The sequence below is a fragment of the Chrysochloris asiatica genome, unplaced genomic scaffold (genome assembly GCF_000296735.1).
Source record: "Chrysochloris asiatica unplaced genomic scaffold, ChrAsi1.0 scaffold00025, whole genome shotgun sequence".
Lineage (NCBI taxonomy): Eukaryota > Metazoa > Chordata > Mammalia > Afrosoricida > Chrysochloridae > Chrysochloris > Chrysochloris asiatica.
This window is the reverse complement of record NW_006408543.1, coordinates 12,984,159-13,005,856: the sequence shown is the minus strand read 5'-3', so window position 1 is coordinate 13,005,856 and position 21,698 is coordinate 12,984,159. Positions and strand designations below refer to the sequence as shown.

The 21,698-nt window shown below is 46.1% G+C and overlaps 1 protein-coding gene across 1 annotated transcript in view; it reads right to left on the bottom strand.

The window, feature by feature from the left end:
* Window positions 1–21,698, bottom strand: part of DICER1 (dicer 1, ribonuclease type III) — a 58,176-nt gene that overhangs the window by 23,477 nt on the left and 13,001 nt on the right. Inside the window, exons 8-14 of the mRNA XM_006839545.1 lie at window positions 17,096–17,264; window positions 13,595–14,067; window positions 6,799–6,931; window positions 4,388–4,630; window positions 3,695–3,849; window positions 1,211–1,343; window positions 279–354 (exon numbers count right to left, since the gene is read on the bottom strand). Of these exons, the coding sequence (XP_006839608.1) occupies window positions 279–354; window positions 1,211–1,343; window positions 3,695–3,849; window positions 4,388–4,630; window positions 6,799–6,931; window positions 13,595–14,067; window positions 17,096–17,264 (1,382 nt within the window). The remainder of the gene's footprint in view (window positions 1–278; window positions 355–1,210; window positions 1,344–3,694; window positions 3,850–4,387; window positions 4,631–6,798; window positions 6,932–13,594; window positions 14,068–17,095; window positions 17,265–21,698) is intronic.

The following is a 21,698-nucleotide window of genomic DNA, read 5'->3' as shown; positions in this document are numbered from 1 at the left end:
CCGACTCGATGGCACCTGACAACAACAAGGTGAAAGTTGGCATAATAAGTTAGCTTCCCAGCTCTTAACTTCTACCCAGCTTCCTCTCGCCCTTTTCCGTTAATCTCGCTTCCCTGGCCAGCCTGGCTTGTCGTCTTTGCTTCTGGGTAGACGGTGAACTGTTGGCTGTCTCCGGAAGCAGAGTGCTCCCGGTCTGTTACTTGGCTGAAGGTGCCCTCCAGGAGACACTGTAGAATTTCATTTGTTATGGTTTGCTGCTGCTTCTCGAACAGACTCACCTATTTTGTGCAGCTTTTCACAGCAGATCAGAGCTACAACTTTTTCGGCCAATCGCACACAGCTCATAGGAGGGCCCTGGAAGGGAAAGGAAGCCCTGGAAATGAGTACGCACACTGCTGCAGGGTCAGCGGAGCAGCACTGAAACAATCAACCATGAGTTCTCTGCCCCTGTATCTTCAGAGTCTGAATTCCCAGAACAAACCACCCAGTTTCTACACATCCTAATCTCCACATTGGAAATGTGCAACTTTAAAACTCCTGCCCAGTGAAAAACAAAATGAGCCATCACTAAGACAGTACAGCGCTGGTGGGTTAAGAGTTTTAAAGTAGCTTACATTCACTAATTTACAAATAGGTTTAAACAAAACAAAATCAAGATATGTGAGGCTGCCCTTGCCACATGAGAAGTACTGAACAGCTTTTCATGCATCACAGAAATACCTGGACCAAGGGCAGGGCTGCAGAAAGGCAGTCAGGTGACTAGAACAGCCCAACCCTGTGCTCTGTGTGACCACAGCTGGAGGACAGGTCACCTGGCCCAAACCTACAGTCTACAAATCACAGAGCCCACTGAAGATCTGGATATCTAGTTTCCTACAAAAGAAATACCAACCTATTTTCATAAAAATCAAACCAAACCCAGTGCCTCCCAGTCAATTCCGACCACAGAAGCTCCATACAGACGGAGGAGAACTGCTCTGTCTAGGCTTTCCGTGGTCAGAAATCTTGACAGGAGCAGACTGATTGTCGTTCTCCTGTGGAGTGGCTGGTGGTTTCGAACCACCAACCTTTCTGTTAGCAGACCAACAATGAACCCACGGCACCATTACCATATGGAGATTCGAAGACCAAATTCACCTCTGACGTGCACAATCATAAACAAGCTGAAAAGAAAAAACTCCCTAAACAACATAGTTTAAAGTAAACTTACAACAATGGAGGCGCGGAGAGGTGAGTTAATTGGCAGATAAAGAGTTGAAAAAAAGGTCTCATCAGGCAGCTCTTGGGTTCTGCATTTAGGAGCCAGGTGAGTAAACGGATCACTTGGTAATCTAGCACAGTATCTGTGAAGAAAAAAAGAATTCTCAGGCTAAATCTTCATCTAAGAAAGAGGTGGGGAGATGTGTACTGAAATTCAGAATCTACAGTGTGTCTGGTTTTGTGTGTCTCTTTGCTCTGTCCTGGCTTAGACTTTATACTTGGATCTTGTACTCTGATTTATTTCAAACTTTCACAGAGGTGGCCAGTGCTGTCCAGCAGCCCTCTCTGGATGCATACGTCCAATACGACAGCCACGTTTTGCCACAGTAAGGTAAGTGGGCCCTTAAAACATGGCAAAGGGAAACTCAGGAAGAGAACTTTAAGCCTTATTTCAATTTTAATTACTGTTAAACATTTAAACAGCCACATGTGTCTAGAGCTGCATACTGGACAGTTTGAATCTGTTAAGAGAACATTTGTCAGTGTTTGCTCTGTCATGATCTTACTGGCCAGCAACTCTAAGGCCTACACAAGAATGGCACCAGCAGATGGTGGGAGGACAGTCCAGTACTGAGGCTGAACCCAGCAACAGAAAAAGACCAGTGTCAGGGGCAGGGAAGGCACCGGATGCAGGGCCAGGCAGGCCAGGGACCAGAGCCCATGGAACACTAGCCAATTCCAAGGCTGGGCAGAGTAAGTCTAAGTCGAGTGGAAGGCACCTTATTGTGATATAAATTAGAAAAGTATTCCAAGAATAATGGGGACATGCTATGAAGGCACAGAAATGACTCTGAATGGACTTGCAGTGGTCAAATCTAAGCAATTTCAACACCAAAATAAATAATAAATGATAGGCTTTACAAGCCACTGAATAAAACAGGAGCCCAGGATAAAGCACTGGACCAGAAGGTCGGAAGTTCAAATTCAGCAGCCGCTCCTCAGAAACCCCACACAGGCTCGCTATCAGTTGGATGCGACTTGATGGCACTTTATCAACAAGTTCCCATAATGAATAAATGGAGTGAAAACGCTTGCTTACAGAACGCTAACTAGTGATGCAGAGAAGCATGGTGACTTTGTGCAGCAGCCACCAGAAGGCCAGCACACACAAGAAACAGCCAACGATGCTGACACTGAGGGGAGAAACGGGGTCTCATAGTATCCCCATGGAATAGTTCATTATAAAGGGGAAGGTAGTGATCAATGTGGCCACCACCACCAGTAAGTGTGCAAATCGGCACCATGTGCCACTCAGTCAGGCGGACTGAGAAGAACCAGTGATGTGCTGGCCCGAAAGGCCTCAGCTGGGTCTGATCGTGAGAAAACGTCAGACAACGTTGGAAAGTGTCCAGGTCTTTGAAGTCTGAAGAGCAGTTTCGGGTCGGTACAGACAGTTCTGAGTGCTGTAGGCCATGGGGTCAATGTCAACTCACAGCGATCCCACGGGACGGATCCACCCGCCCCAGGAGCTTTCTAGGTTATAATCTCTTCATGGAACAGAGCCCCAGACCTTCCGCCAGTCCCAGGAGAGCCAGGTGGGTTTCAACTTCCAACCTTTCAGTTAACAGCTGAGCGCTTAACCACTGAAGCACCAGGGTTCCTTACAGAAGACCAGGGAGATGTAAGAAATGGGTCCAACCAGCAACTATGGACATTCTTGTGACATCTGAGTGGACGTCCCTAGGGGAGTGACTAATGGGACTTCTTTGGAGTTGGGAGTAGTCTTAACTTTCAAAGTCTGAAACTGTTTAGAGAGAACATCTTATATGTTTGTGACCTTTATTTTAATTTCAGAATAAAATGTAGCCCAACATAAAATCCAGATATGCTTTTCTTTGTTGTTGTTGTTGTTGTAAAGTACCATTGAGTCAATTCCAACTTATAACAACACTGTACTGGGTTTCCAAGGCTTTAAACCTTTGTGGGGACAGCAGCCCCATCTTTCTCCAATGGAGCAGTTGACGGACGCAAACCATGGACCTTGTGGCTCGCAGTCCAGCGCTTTAACACATGGAACCACTGTGCTCCCATGCTTTTCTTAGTTCTCAGAAATATTAACATCAACTCAATAAACACAAATTAATTTATCATAATCTTACGTGAATGCTAACGGGAAATTCCGCATTCCCTGACATACACAGCACAAAACAACACATTGCAGGATTTAGAAAACAATGAATACACATTGTCAAATTAAATTCAATTGAGTCAGAATAAACATGCCTTCACTATGTCAGACCTGTCAACAAGGACTTGTCAACAATTATTACTAAGCAACAGTTTTTACATTTTGACTAAAAACAAACAAAAAAGAATGAAGGGGACGAACAGCGATTACTTTTTCTTCTCTCATCAAAATATGACATCACAAAAGAACAATATACAACACTGAGAGGCTGAGGTGGGCTGTCCAGGCAAATGATTGATACCACACCTATTGATGTGTCCAATGGCCGTATTGATCGTGACTCTCGGACCACCGTCATCGGCCCTTAACACATACGGTGGGAAAACATCATCGTCATCCACAATGGGCTCAACATCACTCTCACCAGCATCAACTGACTTGGAGCATTTGTTTCTCAAGATCTGAAAATTTCAAACACAGAACTGAGGAGGAGAAAAAAAGGCCTTCTTTATCTGTCTGCTTCAGTTTCTACAGGGAAAGCTCTTTTCATAAACATCTCTCTCTCCTAAATATAACTCAGTATCCCAACGCCAGCTACTACAGGAATGTCCCCCAGGATCTAATCACATGGAGACAGCCCCACACGGTACAGGGTGAACATGGACTATGCACACACACACGTGTCTGATATATCTTTCATGAATATGAAGACTATGCCAGCAATCTCAGCTCACTCCACAACTCAACACAAACACTTCACTGTCCCCAACAGCACAGTTCTATCCCTCACAAGTGTCTCTATTAACGCACAAGACCATTTCCACTGCTGCTTTATCGTAAGCTTCCCAATACTGTAGAATACTGCTGGAATCGTTCCTTACATCCTTATAACGTACACACTGCGAGAGCTCCCCATTAAAACGACTGTGCAGATAAGGCTATTTCTACGCTCATAATCAATGATGACCTAAAGATGTCATGCTGGTTGGTGGCTCTTACCTTTTCAATAGCTTTGTAGGTTTTCAGATCTTCTTCAAAAGTCTTTATTTTGTCCGTATCTGCTAGCATGATGTAATTGGAGATTGGGGCCCTTGCTCTTCCCTTAGATTGAACATAGGATCGATATTCTGTGGGCAAATCAAAACGAACTACCAGGTTGCATTTCGGTATATCGACACCCTCTTCTACAATACTGGTTGCAATAAGCAGGTTAGTTTCATGTGCTCGAAATTTCCTAAGTACCTGAAGGGGAAAGGGAAAAAAAAAAAAAAAAATCAACCAAGAAAATCAGTTCTAATAAGTAATATCTACATTTCTTCACCATCCCTAGCAGTATAGACGTCACAAGAACATTGCTGGTAAACTTTCACAGGAAAACAGGTGACAAAGGTCATTTCTGACACATACTCTGGACACAGTAACTTGTTAAAGCCAAGACGACAGTAACGCAGAAACTCAGGGTACGTGGACATACGCGTAAAGTGACTTGGGAGGAATGACAGTAGCGTTTAACTGAACGTGACGTTACAAATTCAAACTGTTTGCCTGCAAAGAGACCAAAGGCTACCAGTGGTAGCAGGCCTGTGGGGAGAAACGGGAGTTAGTGCTAAAGGGGTGCTGAGTAAATTTGGGGTGACGCAGAACTCTCAGAAATGGATAGCGGTGACGGCAGTTCAACCTGGTGGATGGAATGAATGTCACTGAATCGTACGCTAAAAAACTGATGAGGAGGATTCCCCCCCCCATATGTGAGGGGGATTCAAAAAGTTTATGGAAAAAATAGAACAAAAAGATCATGGAATTTTCCATAAACTATTTGAAGCCTCCCACGTCTATTTCATGACAATAACTTTAAAAAAAAAATCACCAAGTGCCGTTCCATTTCATCTCAGTAAAGCCATTAGGACTCGGACAGCAACACGGAGAGCAGAGCTTTCGGAGGCTGCAGCTCTGAGGGAAGGGTCCCTGGGAGGGGCGGGGTCCCAAGCTGGGCTGCTGACTGCCGGGTCGGCAGTTCGAATCCACCAGTCACTCCTCAGGAGACAGATGAGGCTTACTGCTCCCGCAAAGACTTACAGTCTCAGAAACCCTATACAGAGTGGCTGTAAGTCAGAACCGAATCACAACACAACCAACAACCAATAATTTTCCCAAGGAGCAATGTGGGAGTGGGAGTGCTTATGTGCCGTGGAGTCGGTTCCGACTCATAGCGACCCTGCCCAAGGTTTCTGAGGCTGTAAATCTTTATGGGAGCACAAAGCCTCATCTTTCTCCTGCGGAACCGCTGGCAGTTCCAAACTGCTGACCCTGAAGTTCGCAGCCCAATTCGTAACCACTACACTACCAGAGCTCCTTAAGGAGTAAGGGTGGTGGGTTCAAACTGCCAACGTCTTGGTTGGCACCCGAGTGCTTCTGACCACTGTGCCTCTGTGTACAAATCACAGAGCACCTTTCGTGACCGTAAGTGGACCCAACCAAGGAAGCGACCCAGAGAATCCCCATCTGTGATCCGTGGAGAGTCAGAGCCTCCCGGGAGCAGTTTATATCTGTGAACAATGCCACAAACCTTCCATGGACATTTGTAAACCAATCAGAATTAAAAAGACATAGCTTGGGGGATTTAAAGAGTCAGCACTATGGTTTACACATGAAGTGAGAACTCTTTTCATACTGTATTTACGAAAACAGACATGATTTCCCAAGCCAGGATACGTTACAGAATGAACTGAGCCAGTTTCTAGAACATCAGCTCTGTCTGTCTCTGACCAGTGGGCTCCTCAAACTTGGAAAACGGTTAAGACTTGGAACGTGATTCCCCCAGGAAAGATTCTGCTCGTGGCACACTCGGAATTAAAGTTTTGTGATTGTGATATTCAGTTTTCACGCCTTTCCAAGGCTGCTCCCTATATTGTTGCTCCTGTTAACTGCTGGCGAGTCGGTTCTGACTCAAGCAACCCTGTTTCCAAGGAGGAACTGGTGAGCTTGAACTGCCAACCATGTGGTTCAAACCAACCTTGCAGTCCAGGACCTTAACATGTAGCGCCACACCAGGCTCCGTTCCCTATTTTAAGACCTAAAGAAGCATGAAAAAAAAAAAAGGAAGGCAAAATCTACAAAAGTCAGTATTATCTTTAAAGTCTTAAAACCAATGTAGGCCAGGCTTCAAGTATAAGCACACGCACACACCACCACTTTCTAGGCACCGATTTCAGTTTGTTGCGTGTCGTCCAGGTGGAAGGCTCTCTCGGTGCCATTATCCCATCGGCTAGTTAGTCCGCATGGTTCCCAGAGAAGGCAACCACTCTCTATGTGAGCACGTCATCTGTGTGGTCAACAAATGTTGGGCACTATGGCCACAGGGGCTCCAGTGGGCAGTCTGTGAATGTCGGGAAGATTTCACTTCAAGTTACCTCTTCCTGTTTTCTGAATTCTGCTTCCATCTGCTTGTTACGAGGCTGGTTCTTCCCAATGCCGTGTCCCGTTATGAAATTGCTGCTGATGTAAGCCAGCTCTGGATCCTGCTTGCCAGCTTCCTTTATCAATCTAAGAACATTACACACGTTTGGAAGTTAAACATTGTCAAGGGAAAAAAATGTTTAAACTTTTCTTTGTAACCTCCGCTTTATGATGGAAATTGATGTATCTTTAGCCAACGTATGTTAACAAAATGTTTTTGGCTTGTTTTCGCCTTTTCTCCCCCTACCAGGTTAAGCTCACATCCCTGATACTCTTTAACCCCATGGATCCGTCAACCAAATATCTAAAATATCAAAAAGAGATTGATTTATGCTGGCGATGACATGGCCACATCACCCCAAACTTTCTAAGTGGCAATGATGACTTCTTAGAAATGTGGCCACATGGGCGGAGCCAGGCAGAGAGAAGCAGAGGTCCCCATGGCTTCCGGACAGAACTCTACAGGGGAAGAGTGTGTCAGCACAGCATTCAGTGCGCATCCCCACACAGGTGCAGGGAGAAGATGCAGCTGCATCCTCTTCTAGTGGGCCAGGTGACAGAGACCCAGAACCAGCACCGGCACCGACAGTCAGGGGAGAACATCTAGGGCAGAGGAAACTCACTCCCCTCCTGGCTGGAGAGCCACAGCACTCCAGCTGTGGGTGAACAAAAGTAAGTCTATTTCTTTTCCTCTTGCCCCAACACTGGCTATCAGGGAAGCAGAGATCTTGGGGAAGAAGTAGCTGCCTATTGATAAGACTCTCAACTCCCAACACCCTCCCGCCTCCTGCCTGCGTTCCCTGAAGCTGTGCTGAATCGAGCACAGAACACAGTGGACAGAGGACGCTAGCTGCTCCGCTGGTCCCTCTCCTGGCCTTGGAGCTGGGATCCCATGACACAGGTCCAGGAGGTGAACAGGCGGCATTGCCATTACAGCTAGTTTGGAAATACTCACACTGAAACCCTCAGCACGGAGGCTAAAGAGCTCCACACCTGACCTAAGTGATTCTGCATGACTCTTCTGAAGCCCTGAGCCATCAGAGCAATTCCCTGTAGGAAAGTGTCTGCTGAAGCCACACCGTCCTTTTGCTACTTTCACACCAAACAGACTGACAGCAAACAGGGGGACGAAACCGTGGGTGACCACCTAGAATATGTGTCTGACGCCCAGTCAGCACCATGTATGCACACCCGGAGCACCCTCCGTCTAGAGTCAGAGGTGTCTTCAATACGCCCCAGCGTTTTTACCATGATGAGAATGCGCTTGACAGGTCGGTCAAAGAGAGCTGTCTCACATGCGCACGGCACATAGAGCACGGCCCAAAGTCCACAGGAGAGAAATTGTCTCAGGACGTGCAGGCCCACGTTTTAGCATACGTAAGCACCATGTGAATGCGACAGAGGTTCAAACAAGACAATAGTGCACTTCCAGTGACTGCTAGTCAGGTGAAGGCTGTGGTCTCATCGGCCAGAGTCCCCTTCACTAGAAATGGAAGGAGGAAGAGGAAATGTATTCCTCCTGAGTGAACCCTCGCTGCCCCTGTGTTGAATGTACATTAATAAACAAAATCATCCATGAGCGATCAAAGGCGACATGCCCATGCCGGCAAATACAGTGCAGACAGAAAAACAACTCCCCTACTGGATGAATTTAAGGGGTGCCTATGTGCCCAAGACAACACTCAGGGGAGACAAAGCAAGTACTTACTGTTCTGAGGGGTCTTACACATGAACACCATGAACGGCACCCACCCAAGTCCCACAGATTGGGTTGGCATCTTCTGGTTTTCACACCGAGTTTCCACACGCTGCCCCCACCCCAAGTAAGCAGTTGGGTAAGTGACCTTTTTTTCCTGCTCACGGGGCTCCGTAAGCTGTACAGTGTAGAACGGCTTTTTGTTTGAAATTCTCAATCCATCCAACAACCAGCTTCATAAACTGCCACGGAGCTGAGATTCTTCTTAAATTACTCCCACCACTACTTTGCTCTGAGTCGGAATCGACTCGATGGCAGTAGACTGGGTTTGGGGTTTACTACTTAAAACAAAATTTTCAAAACATTAAAACTCAAGTGCCAGTTTTTATTATCCCCAACAGACAGCCAAGTACTATGAGGCTGCTATAAAACTTTCCACCCGCTCCCTCCCTCTCCATCACCCTATGAAACTGCGTGGGGCTAAGGTCACTGGCACCGTTGGCAGACCACTGCACTGATGTTTGTGCCTGCACACCTATCACCACCCAGTTAGACTGGAAATAGCAAGAACAAAAGTAGGAAATCTATGGTAGATTCTGAAAAGTATTAAATGCATTATCAAAAACTATGATTTGACTAAACATGTTCTAATTAACACATACAATGTAGTTGTTGTTAAGTGTTGTCAAGTTGGTTCCGACTCATAGCGACCTTGTATATAGACTTTCCAAGGATCAGCTGACCGTGTGGTTAGCAGCCCAGTGCTTATCCCACAGCACCACACCAGGAGTCCTACAGACAACCATGGGGTGGAGGGTGGAGATGAACAGGGGGAACTGAGGATCCGTACACATCAACACTGGGAATCGAATCTCTACCAAGTCCTATAAGTATGTTATTAACACTGTACAGCCTTGGAAACCCTGTACAGGGTCGCTATGAGTTGGAAGCGACTCCACGGTACATTAACAACAACATCCCTTACTTCCTATATTTTCTAATCAATGTGAGAACATCAAACGTAATTCCTCTCTGACCATACAAAAAACAAACCGTACATGCCCCTAAACGTGGACATGTAGGATAAATCAGCCCTGGTGGTACTGCAGCATTGAGAACTAGAATGCTACCTGCAAAGTCAGCAGTTCAAACCCACCAGCTGCTCCCTGAGAGAAAAAGGTTGTACTATCCTGTAATGAGTAGGAGTCAACTTGGTGGCAAGTAGGTTTGGTTTGGGGTTTGGAGGGTGTGTGTCAGGTGGTAAACAGCTAGTTTTACAGGCGCTGTCACTTGACTCTTAGTCAGAACCCAGTGAGACCCAGCAGTGTTATTACTATTTACAAATGAAAAAGTTGAAGCTTCAAAAAACAGTAAATCACTTTCACAAAGACCCATCTGAGAAATGGGTAGAAACCAAGGGGCCTAGGGCTCCCTGGAGAAACAGCTGGCTCTGAGTTGGAACAGGAAGAGCCTGAATGTCTTAGAGACCGCCAAGTGAGAAAGTGCCCCAAGACTCCAAGGCAGAGACTAAGTCACAGGGACACAGAAGCTGGTCTCCCAGAGGGTCTCCAATGGCCAAAGGAGTAACAACTAGCACAACAAAAACACAGTGAATTACAAGCCTGAATGTAAGACATCTACACATGAGTCCATATGGATGAAAATATAGGATTCAACAAAAACATATACATAGCTAAGTCAGTAAAAGAGACAAGTTTTCCATACAGAAGAATTCCAAATAACCCAAGTTGGTGTTGTTGGTAAGTGCCATTGAGTCAAGTCCAACTCATAGGGACCCTGTACAGGGTTTTCAAGAAGGACTGGTGGGCTTGAACTGCTGACCTTACAGTTAGCAGTCCAGTGTTCATCCTACAGTGCCACAGCATGACCCCAATAATCTAGGCAATTAGGAGTGAATCCGAGCCTCTCTCCACCTTCCCAAGGTGAGCTAGACTTAGTGACTTGCTTCTACATAACAGAGTACGGAGGGAGAAAGAGCAACTCTCCAGAGCAGAATCCCAGTAAACGCTACCTTAACCACATGATACAAGTCATGGGGTAAGTCGGGTTGATACTATGAACTAAGCTGTTGCTGTCCAGTGGATCCTGACTCATAGGGTTTCTGAGACTGTGGTCTAAGGGCAGCAGACTGCCATGTCTCTCTCCTGTGGACAGGCTGGGGGCACTTAGGACCACTGACCTTTTCAGTCAGTAGCCAAGCATTTAGCCACTGCATTACCAGTCAGAAGGGCACTTTGCCCCTGTCACCCAAGCCTAATTCTGAGGACAACATGAGCACAATTAAACTGAAGGCCCTTCTACAACATTATGTGACAGTCAGGGGCACAGCAAACAAGGGCAGAGAACTGAGCAACCAGAAGAGACCTGAGGGGACTTGAGGAGCCAGGACAACTCCACATGATGCCTCGGACTGACAAGAGGACAGTAAAGGAACTGGGGAAGCCCAAATCACATCTGGAGCTTAGTTAAGGCATGGCGACTATACCATGGCCCGTAAGTTCTGGAAAGCAAGATGCTAAAGATGGTGGGCAGGCGGCCCCGGGCGAAGGACAGGTTGGAACACTGCTATTTTCTTGTAAATGCAAAACCATTCCATAATAACCATGGGGCAGGGAGGCAGAGAATGCAGACTGACTGCCGTTTTCTACCACTTGTCAACTGTGTGCTGCTGGGAGGGCCAAAGTCTCAGCCTTGGCTTCCTCCTCTGTAATGTGGCAAGACCATCGCCCGGCCCCCTTATGGAGTGTTGTACAAACTAAAAGAAAATATAGGAAGGTTATATTATAACACAAACTACACAACAAATAAGTTATAAAGCAGAGGTCCTCCATGAACATTACAAGGCCACGAGCGTGAGGCCACACCGACACCTCCACGCACCCATATCGGTGCTGGCCTTTTAATTATCTAGAGAAACCTGCACGCGGATTATAATAACGTCATGTCCCCGGGAGACCCCCACTGAAGAAGGGGTTTTCCTCCCATGAAACTGATGGAAGGAAAGAATCTGGACTTCAGGAAGTTTTTCTAAGCTTATTAAAAAGCTTACTGGAACAAGCCCTCTATTGTACATTTAATTAGCTGCCTATAAAGTCAGCCGGCAGACCGCGTTCCAGTCAGCAGACAGCACGAAATTCCAGCCACGTTTTATGAACGCTGATCACAGTTCATCTGATCCTCAAAGTAACTGCCTGATTACGGATAAACCTTTTCAGGTTAACGTTCCTGCAATGAAAACCGGTACATCTGTCCAAAAAACAGCACGTGTGAGAACCAGAAAGAACAGAGACCCCCTTTTTCTACTCTTCCAGCCCCAGAAATCAAATCAATCAACCCTCCGGTGAGGAGTGGGGGGGGGGGGGTCTTTTAAAACAAGGCTAAACTTTTCTGACCCCCCCTCCCCATTTGATAAGAAGGAATGTGGCCCCAACAACCCAACCCGTCTCCTGGCTGGCTTCCTCCAGCAAATCATGAGTTTCTAGTGCTCTGACCCCCCAGGGGCATTATGGCTGAAGAGAAAACTCGGCAGTTAGGATCTCAGGATTTTAGAACCAACGCTGCCACTGACAAGCAATTTAACTTAGAGAAAACCGCCTTTCCTCCTGTGAGCCTTACTTTTCTTTTTTCTTTTTGTAAAAACAAGTGGGTTGAATTAGTGAGTCAGTGAGGTTCCTTCCCAACTTTAAACTTTGGATCTGAATGTAATTCACTACCTAAAGTTCTTTTACTTTATATTCATCAGAAAGATCAGGCCCAATGACTATGAAAATTACCAGACTGAAAACTGCCAGATGACCACCCTAGAGTCCAATTTCTCCTTACTCCGAAAAGTTTGTAAAACCTCTAAACATTCAGCAGCAGTTAAGGAGGGGGGCGGAAAAAATCCCAATTACCACAGGAAACAAAGCTTAATTTTTCCTCAGAGATCACTACTTGCAGAAAAGGCTCTTAGGGATCAACGTGGGCCAATTAATAGATCTCACAGAAAAGTAGACTGTCTTAAGTACCAAATAAAGACACTTTTTGGCAGAAATAAGAGAGTATCTACCCACAAACTGAAAGAACCATACATTAAGTGACCATCTGACACAAATTTGAAGTGCCGCTCCTTGGCTGGGTCTACATCCAGGAAAAATCAATTTGTATCAAAGATGTGGGTAGGGAGCTGGAACCCACAACCTAACAACATAGATCCACCATTCCCTTTGCTAATATTCTCAGCCCCCTTCCCTGACATTCTATTCGTCTAAGCCCGACCATTTTAACAGACAGTCGATGCTTTCTGCTCCCTGGAAGACCTCAAGCCATGGAAACCCTATAAAGGGTCACTATGAGTCAGAACGGACTCGATGGCACTTAACTCCAACAACAGCAAATGAACCCTACACAATCCCGTTGTTCGAAAGTCTTCCTACTGCAGGCATGCAAACCTGAATCAATATTCTTTTAAGGAAACACAGTTAACATAAATTAGTCACATCCCTGTTGCTGTTGTTGTTGTGTGCCAACAAGTTACTTCTGACTCATAGTGACTCTCTACAGGGTTTCCAAAGAGTGGTTGGTGGGTTTGAACCACTGACATTGTGGTTAGTAGTCCAGTGCTTATCTTACAGCACCCACAGCCAGATAAAATGTACCCTAAGATTATCAACAAGAGAAAGCATGGGCTGAAATGCTCAGCATACCACAGTCAAAGATACGTAAGTACCTGACTCAAATTCAACTGCACTGAATTAAAAACAAAGACTGGTTTGATGTACACTATTTGGTTCATTCCTGGCTAGTTAGATGGATTCGATGGGTTAGCATCCTGTAAGAAGCAAGGCTGTCACAGCCATCCAACCTGGCCTTCTGGCAAAGTCTATACGAACAGAAGTATTTTCTGTCAGTGGTACTACAGCATTACCTGGGCTGTGATGGGACAGTAAAGGGCACTTCTGTCACTTTGAGAAACCAAGCTTCCTTGTTCTGCTATAGGACCAAAAAAACCCAAAAAACAAAAAACAGAAAAAAAGGTAATCCTAACATTGTACCTGTTTAAGATAACCGCTGTGTATCTTCTCTCCACAAAAATAATTCCACATAAAATATTGGTAAACGGAGAAGGAAAATTTGTCTCTGGCTTCTCTTTTTCTTCAATTTCTTCATCCTCATCGTCATCCTCAGAATCACTCCAGGACACGTAATTATCCTGGTTCCTATTATTATACCACTCAACGCTTTCAAACTGCTGCCGCTCGTAAGGCTTGTATTTGCGCAGGATCTCCAGCAGTTTGATGACTTTGGGGGTTACGAATCTCAGGTCAAGGGAGGCAGGAGAGAAGTGCTCTTCACACAGGGCGTGGATTTTCCTTAGGAACGTGTCTGTGAACAGTAGGAATTTCCTGTGCAGCCCCTCTTGCTCATGCTTGATGTGTTTCTGCAGTTCCCTGACCATTATCCCAGCAACTTTGTCTGCACACCAGGGGCCCAGGACGACCAAGACCGCACGGCAGTCTGTCAGTATCTACAAAACACACACCGCATCAAGTCATAAGCTGAGCAATCATCAGGGAGCAGGTTCAGATGGGGTTTCAACTTGAACTTTTCCTCAAATGGCCCCTTTAAAATGAACATACCCCACTAATAGGGTGGGGGAAAGGGTGAATGATCTCCATACTAATGTTGTTGTTAAGTGCTGTCGAATTAGTTCTGACCCATAGCGACCATGTACAGCAGGTGTGGCGACCGTCCAGCCCACGGACCTATAAAGCCCAAGAAATCAATGGATCTGGCCCTGCCAAAGCACCCAAAGTTCCAGCCATCATGCTGTTGTTGTCCAATGCCATTGAGTCGATTCTGACCCATCGCAACCCTGTATAGGGGTCCTGAGGAGCAGCTGGTGAGCTGGAACCACCAAGCATGCAGTTCAAACAGTTCTGCAGTCTGGCACATTAACCCACAGCGCCACACCAGAACTGCAAATATACGAAGAAAAAGGAGCCCTGGTGGCGCAGTGGTTAAGCACCTGGCTGTGAAATCAAAGGTGGGTGGTTTGAAGCCACCAGCTGCTCTGCAGGAGAAATATGTGGCATTGCAGAGAGACTGCAGACTTGGAAACCTCATGTAACGGTTCTACTGTCCCACAGGGTCACTGTGAGTTCTAGTCGGCTTGATGGCAGCAGGCTCTGCTGTATGTTTGGTTTTACATATAAAGGGCCTTCAGAAAGTGTGTGGGATGTTCATTCCATTTTTCCTATGAATTTTTGGAAGCCCCACTGTATATAGCTAAATAGATAGACAGATGAACCCTGGTTAATTCCAACAGTTAATACACTCGACTGCTCATCAAGAGATTGGAGGTAATGAGCCAACCCAGAGGTACCTAAGAAGAAAGGTCTGCCAATCTACTTCTAGAAAAGTCAGCCCCTGAAAACCGTAAGGAGTACAGCTCTACGATGACATAGATAACGTATCCGCAAGTGACTCGAAGGCAACCGGTTAGTTTGTTGAACTTACACAAACACATACACACACTCACATTTCCAGACCCACACCACCCTGGATAAGATAATACAGAAATTTAAAGATGCAATCACACAAGGTTAATAAAATTTAACTTTAGAGCTGTGACTACTTAGAACTAAACTCGGTCATTTATTTCCTGGCAAAATATACAAGGAATTATACGGTCGGTTGGTGGCTATGTGCTGTCCAGCTGTTTCTGACTCACAACAACCTGAGGTTGTCGATCTTTCCTCCCACGGAAAGGCTGGTAGATTCAAAGTGCTGGCCCAGTTGGCCTGAGCTGAGAACAGGGTGCACATTGCTGCTCCATGACAAGTCCCAGGAGAAATACCAAGGCGCAGGCTCGGCCCAACAGAACGCCCACAACCTGCCACGCAGGCCACACTCCCAGGTGGTGGTGAAGTGCCATCGAGTCGGTTCAGACTCATAGCAACCACATAGAGGGCTTCCGAGGAGCAGCTGATGGGTTTGAAACACTGGCCGTGAGGTTAGCAATCCAGCGGGTATCCTACAGCGCCACACCAGGACTCGAAGACTGTATGTAGCCTGCTGGTAGGAAGCACCAGGTCTGCAGCTGGGCATAGCTGGAGTGGTTATTAGTATTTCTAACAAGCTCCCAAGATATGCTGGTGCCTTTAGCTGGGGGCCCACAGGTGGGGGCCCTCTTCTCAAAGCTGGTACCACTCACGGGGGGTTTAGTTGCAGACACTGGGCAAGACAGCAAGAAACAGCAAGAGGGCTCATTATCGTCTCCAGGTTTGAACTCACTCACCTGGGCCTACTCCTTAGATGGAAATACCACGGCATGACTCCCAATTCATCAACCTCATCAAGGAGGAAGACACGTAATGAAGGAGCTCTGATGGCATGTTGGTGTTAAGTGCCACCGAGTCGGGTCTCATTCATAGCGACCCTGTATAGGGTTTCTGAGGAGCAGCTGGTGAACTTCAACTGCTGACCTTGCGGTTCAAACCAACTTTGCAGTCCTGCGCAGTAGTCCACAGCATCACACCAGGTGACATAGTGGGCTACGAATCCGGTTACTCACCGCAAGGTCAGCAGTTTGCATCCATCAGCTGCTCTACAAGAGAAAAATGAGGCTTTCTCCTCCCATAAAGATTTTCAGCCTCAGACACACTATACAAGGTCACTAAGAGTCTGAACCAACTCCACAGCACAACCAACTACCACCACATTTACTAAGGGCCCTGGTAGTACAGTGAATTAAGTGCTGGGCTATTAACAGCAAGGTCAACAGTTCAAATCCACCAGTTGTTCTGAGGGAGAACGATGAGGCTATCTATCAGCTGCCTTAAAGACTTAACGGCCTCAAAAATTCAATGGTGCAGTTCTACTAGGCCCTACAGGATTAGTATGAGCCAGGATCAACGAAACAAAAGCAAAGATGCAGCTTGAGGAGCCAAACCATGGTATTTTCAATAACCTCATATGCATGTGAAAGTTGGACAATGAATAAGGAAGACCACAGAAGAATCAATTCATTTGAGTTATGATGTTGGAGGAGAATATTAAAAGTACCATGGACTGTCAGAAGAACAAACGACTCTTGTTTGTTGGAAGAAGTACAGCCAGAATGCTCCTTAGAAGCCAGAACGGCCAGACTTGGACTATTATCAGGAGGAACCAGTCCCTAGAGAAGGACATCCTGCTGGGTAAAGCGGATTGGACCAATGGCAGCAGCAGTGGACTCAAGTCCAGCAGTAACTGAGAGAATGGCGCAGGACAGGGCAGGGTTTCATTCTGTTGTGCATAAGGTTGCTATGAGTTGGAATGAACAACACCAATAAGGGATCAACTCGACAGCAGTGGGTTTGATTTTGATAATCACACACCTGCCTGGTGACTCAACACTAGATTGTATATACCTTCTGGAGAGGGTGGAGGATCAGGGGCCCTTTAACTACTACATGGAGCAAAGAGCCTCATCAAAAGCAATTTTCATGTCAGTCTTCAAACCCCCCCAGACCTTTTCTGAAACTCACTAGCCTCACTTCCTATATGCTTACCTGTTTAGAAATGAAAGTGGGGTCTCTTTCTTTTGAATGTACAGAAATGTTACAGTCATTGACAAAATGAAGTGCTTCCTCCAATTCCAGCAGCAGTCTTTCATACAGCCCGCTCCTGTCATGGAACGGCCCGCAGTCCACCACAATCTCACAGGGCTGACATGCGTATCTGGGGGTCAGAAACAAAAGCTGTCAGGTAGCTAGCAATAGTGAGAAGACAACTGCTTTCTCAACTTTCCTTCAGAAAACAAGTTTAAAATAAAATTTACAAAGGAGCCCTCCGAAGGCAACGTGACAGAATGTTGGCACATGGCGGGATACAGGGGTCCTTTCCATTCCCATGTTACCGACTCTCCCCACAGCAAACACAGAGCGCTCTTTGTAAACCAGCAGCTAGCACTTCAGGGCACCGAGGAGAGGAAGAGGGAGGAGAACTGGGCCCCCACCAGCCCCATTCCAAGCACGACCGGGCACTTCTCCTTTCACCTGCACACTGGAAGGACAACAAAGGCTCGGGGCAGAACAGGATCCTGTCCACACCCACACTCGGGACTGCCTTCCTCCCTGTGACCTGGAAGTATTACCCCACATGGTGATGCAGCTGGCTGCACCTGCTGTAATCACAGGACATGTCTGCTCTGGATTTCTGAGGAGCCTGTGAAGACCAAGGGGATCCCTCCGGGGCCTGTCGGGGCTCCTGCCAAGATGAGGTGTTTGGTCCACCAGGGCACAGCCCTACTGTAGTCTACATGCTGGGTCCACACCGTCTCTCCAGCACCTCCGCTGCACAGAGATAAGGCCTCTTCCTAGGACTTCTGTGCAGACACCGGCTCCCTCTCTGGAGAATTCTCCTAAGCTCCTAAGCCCCACACCCAGGAAGCCAGGCCAGGAGCCTTCATGCTTCCCTCGGCTGGCCATGTGCTGTCACTTGGGGCTCCAGTGCACGACCTGAGCCGGTGGCAGAGACCGGGATGCCTTCTAGTCCCCTCTAGTTTTCTCATCCACTGGCACCTGCAAGAGATTCTCAGGTCCTCATTTTCACTGATCGTTTCCACCTGGCTCAGAGCACCTGGGGTGTGTAAAAACAGTTCCATCTCACTCTCCACCTGGGCCCCACCAAGCCCACCGCAGCCTCTTCTGAGAGGCCGGTGACTGGGAGAGGCGGTTCCGGCCTGGGCCAGCCCCTGACTTGGCCCACTGGGGGAATCTTGTACCTGCCGGCACTACTGCCGTTTTGGCATAGCTCCTGCATCCTCACTGCCCATCAGCAGCCTCCTTGAGGACTGCACATGTCCACTGACATCTGACTCATGGCTGGTGCTCTTAGGCGCCATCAGATTGGTTTCAATTCATCGGACCCTCGTGGCTCACAAAGCGAACCACTGTCCAGTCCTGAGCCTTCCTAATAACGGTGTCCTGTCTTTAAAGACGTGCAGTGGTCCTGGCCTCTCCAACTCAGAACAGCAAACTCCTTCTCTTTCACCACTCATTTCTGTGCCATGGAATAAAAATCTAAGAACAAAATCAGCTTGTTTGTTTTTTTACCCCATCAGATACATTTTAAACTTCACTTAAATGCCAGCGAGAATACATAGAGTCAGACTGACTACATTACTGGAAAGAGACCATGGAGAAGAAGTTCAGTAGCAACAGTCAGGACCAGGCCAGGGCCTTGGCCACAGAGCACACCATCCATCACTCATATGTAAGTTCAAGTTGAACCTGAAGAAAATGAAAACTGAACTCATTCATTCAGGTTCAACCCTTAGAATCCGATTCTACATTTTCACAAGATTCCCAGAATTATTATAAGAATCCTTACGAATACATAAGAAGCATTAGGGATCTTATAAAAATGTAGATTCTCATTCTGTGTACCTGGGGTAGATATGCAAATTCTCAGGAAGGGTCGACCTTGAAGAAACCGGTTGGGAACCCTGATTGAAACAAGTCCACGAGGATCCCCAGGTACAGCTTTGAGTATCCCACATGAATTTAGGGACCATCTCAAGAACAGATTGGACACGCTGAACACCAATGACTAATGGCCAGAAGACCTAAGAGTAACATCAAGGACATCATACATGAAGAAAGCAAAAGGTCACTTAAAAAGACTGGAACGAAAAGCCCAAAGGAGATGTAAGAAGATGTTCTGAAACTTCCTCCAGTGGTGGCTGGTGGTGGCTGTGTGCCACCAAGTCAGTTCTGACCCATAGCGACCCTATACAGGGTTTCTGAGGCTGTAAATCTTTCCCAGAGCAGAAAGTCTCATCTTTCGCCTGAGGAGCAACTGGTAGATTCAAACTTCTAAACTTGTAGTTATCAGCCCAGTTTGTAATCTACTACGCACTTGGCTCTTGAATAGAGAGTTAACTAAAGCAAATGATGAAGTAAAAGAGCTGAATGAAAGATTGCAAAAGGCAGCTTGAAAAAACAAACTAGCACAGTGAAATAGGCAAAGACCTGGAATCAGAAAACCAAAAGGGAAGAACACACTCACCATTTCTCAAGCTGAAAGAACTTAAGAAAAAATACAAGCCCCAAATTTCACTATTGAAGGATTCTATGGGCAAAACATTGAACGATACAGGAGGTTAAAAAAAAGGTAGAAGGATTACAGAGTCAATGATACAAAAAGAATTGGTTGACTTTCAACCATGTCAGGAAGCAGTATCTGACCAAGAACCAATAGTACTGAAGGAAGAAGTACAAGTTACACTGAATACATTGACGCAAGTCAAGGCTCCAGGAATTGATGGAATACCAACTGACATGTTTCAACTAATGGATGTGATGCTGGAAGGGCTCACTTGTTTAGGCCAAGAAACTTGGAAGGCAGCTACCTGGACAAACAAATGGCAGAGATGCAGATTTGTGCCCATTCCAAACAGAGGTGACCCAAAAGAATGGGGAAATTACTGAGCAATATAATTAATATCACACACAAGTAAAATTTTGCTGAAAAAATAGTACACTGATAGGGAATTTCAGGGATGGACTTGGATGACAGCAGAGAATACCAAAAAGATGTTGACTTATGCTTTATTGACTTAGGCAAAGACTCTTGACTGTATGGATCATAGCAAACTATGGATAATACTGCCAAGAATGGGAATTCCGGAACACCTAACAGTACTCAATGTAAAATCTGGACCTAGACCAAAAGGCAGTTGTTAAACAGGACAAAAGAATCCTATAGTTTTAAATCAGGAAAGGTGTGTGTCAGGGTTGTATCCTTTCACCACACTTACTCAAACTGTATGCTGACCCAATAATCCGAGAAACCGGACCATATAGAGCAACACTTGCTGAAAGGGAAAAAGACTGGACGCACTTACTGATGAAGACTACAATCTTCTGTATGGATCATATCTCAACATAAAGGGGGAAAAAAATCCTCATCACTGGGCCAATAAGCAACATCATCATAGAGAAAAGGATGAAGTTAGTTGTCAAGGACTTAATTTTACTTGAACCCACAATCAACACCCATGGAAGCTGCAGCCAATTCAAACAACATGTTTTATTGGGAAAATATGCTGCAAAAGACCTCTTTAAAGTATTCAAAAGCAAAGCTGTTACCTCGGGCCTAGCCCAAGTCATATTATTGTTAATCAGCTCATATGTATGTGGAAGAATCTGAAAGAGGATGGTGAGCCAGCTCATCAAGGACCTTGAAAGTTCTATTGAGGAGGATAGCCTTAGATAACCCAGGCCTTCCACAGTGCAGAGAGTCAACAGTTCCCTATAAAATTGAATTCAGTGTAGTGAGGGAAAGGCGACAAGCTTCACTGTTTCTTTTTTGAACTGTCCTTAGAAGAATGCATGCATTTGTGTTATCGTGTTGGAGAAGAATACTGAAAGTACCATGGAATGCCAGAAGAACCACCAAATCTGTCTTGGGAGAAGTACAGGCAGAATGCTCCTTAGAAGCCGGGATGGAAAGGCTTCATCTCTCATAATTTGGACATGTTACCAGGAGGGACCAGTACCTGGAGAAGGACATTATACTAGGTAAAGCATAGGGTCAGTGAAAAAGAGACCCCAATGAGATGGATTTGCACTGTGTCAGGTACAATGGGATCAAGCATAGTAACAATCTGAGGATGGCACAGAATCAGGCACTACTCTGTTCTGCTGGTCACTATGAGTTGGAACTGACTTGATGGCACCTGACAACAACAACATTGTTCTCTGGCCCTCCAGAAAGTCAACAAACCAAATGCCTTGGGCATTCCCAAAAACTGTTACCATGACCTTTGATCTTGACTGGCCCGCTTTTCTTTTGACCAGACCACTTCCACCTCTTGTCAGGCACTGCTTTGATAGTGCTTTGTCTTCAGGATCCTACTGATAAAACCATGTTCCAGCTCCTGCTGCAATTCTTCCAAGAAATGCTTCAGGATCTTGATCCCACTTGTTAAAAATTTCCATGGAAACCTCTGCTCTTGTCTGCAGCTGACCTGGATGCAATAGTCTGGGTACCCATCAACAGTCTGCTCAACTTTCATTTTTCAGTCAGAATCTTTAAGCTGAGCCAATTGAGTTGTCTACAGTATTGGCTATTGTTTTTGCTGCCAAGTGTCATTCCTCTTCAATTAGA